This window comes from Anneissia japonica, unplaced genomic scaffold (assembly GCF_011630105.1).
Source record: "Anneissia japonica isolate Jap-2015-1 unplaced genomic scaffold, ASM1163010v1 scaffold65371_len1035_cov99_single, whole genome shotgun sequence".
In the NCBI taxonomy this organism is placed as follows: Eukaryota; Metazoa; Echinodermata; class Crinoidea; order Comatulida; family Comatulidae; genus Anneissia; species Anneissia japonica.
In genome coordinates this window covers 1-1035 of record NW_022752639.1, presented here as the reverse complement: position 1 = coordinate 1035, position 1035 = coordinate 1, and the positions used below count along the sequence as shown (strand labels likewise).

Sequence of the window (1035 nt, the reverse complement as noted above, 5' to 3'; positions counted from 1 at the left end):
GATTAAATTGAATTGGACTGGATAAAAATACAAATAAATCAGATATTCTATTTGACATCATGGAGCTCACAATGTACAATTATTGCAGAGCTAAATATAAAATTTTCCATTCATTTATTTTTATTGATTCATATTTTCCTGTTATATAAGGTTTGTTCCATATTTTGCAGATCTGTTGGTGAAAATACAGAGGAAATTGAAATGACTTACAATTACCATAGATGAACGGAGTGATAAGGCAGTTCTCTGTGCCTCATCATCCGTGCCAGTCTCACTCACATTACTGGATTCATCTTCACTATTGTCAACTGCAAGGTTGGCTTCATTCATTCCAGATGTATCCTCCTCGCTGTTGTCAGTTTCAGTTTCATCCTCTAAGTTGTTGGCTCGATCCTCCACAATATTGTCAGCCGCAAGGCTTGTTTCATAAGTCATAGTAGAATCATCCTTACGGTTGGCTTCATTTTCCACATTTTCCATGCCATTTTCAACCGTAAGGCTACCACCACTCTTAACGTTGTTGCCTAAATCCTTGATGCCATCATCAGCCACAAGTTTGTCTTCATGTTTCATGGCAGTCGCAAGGCTAACGCCATCATTTAGGTTGTTGGTATCCCAAAAGCCGGTGTCATGCACCATGCAAAATTCACCTCTTATGTGAGATTCATACTCCTTCAAACTAATTTCTGTAAACGCAGAATCATCATGGAACCTGTTAGGATAGAAAAAATATTAAGGTTACAATGTTGATATAAACATATTCAAAAAGTCACAAAAGAGGCTACAATATGATCTGCAAGAACAACTCAAAGCGCTGTTTTTTTTATGTATTCATAATGCTTTAGTTTAGACATGACATAGTTACCTTGTTTACAAAAAAGGAGAGTTTTACTTTTACAATACTTAGTAAACTTACTCATTTGATCTTGTTTCTACAGCATTTTCTTGAAGGCCTCTATAAATTCCTGTCAGTGGTGGAATGATAGGTGGTTGGTACATATCATCAGGTGGTCCGTTTACTGCTACAGCATTCAT

The 1035-nt window shown here is 36.4% G+C and overlaps 1 protein-coding gene across 1 annotated transcript; it reads right to left on the bottom strand.

The window, feature by feature from the left end:
• Nucleotides 1-210: 210 nt before the first annotated feature.
• LOC117122350 lies at nucleotides 211-1029 on the bottom strand (the record flags this gene model as incomplete). The annotated part of the gene is made up of 2 exons (XM_033267906.1): nucleotides 917-1029; nucleotides 211-712 (listed from the first exon to the last, which is right to left on the bottom strand). Coding segments are annotated over exons 1-2 (585 nt in total), but the record flags the coding sequence as incomplete, so codon positions are not given.
• Between the last annotated feature and the right edge of the window lie 6 nt (nucleotides 1030-1035).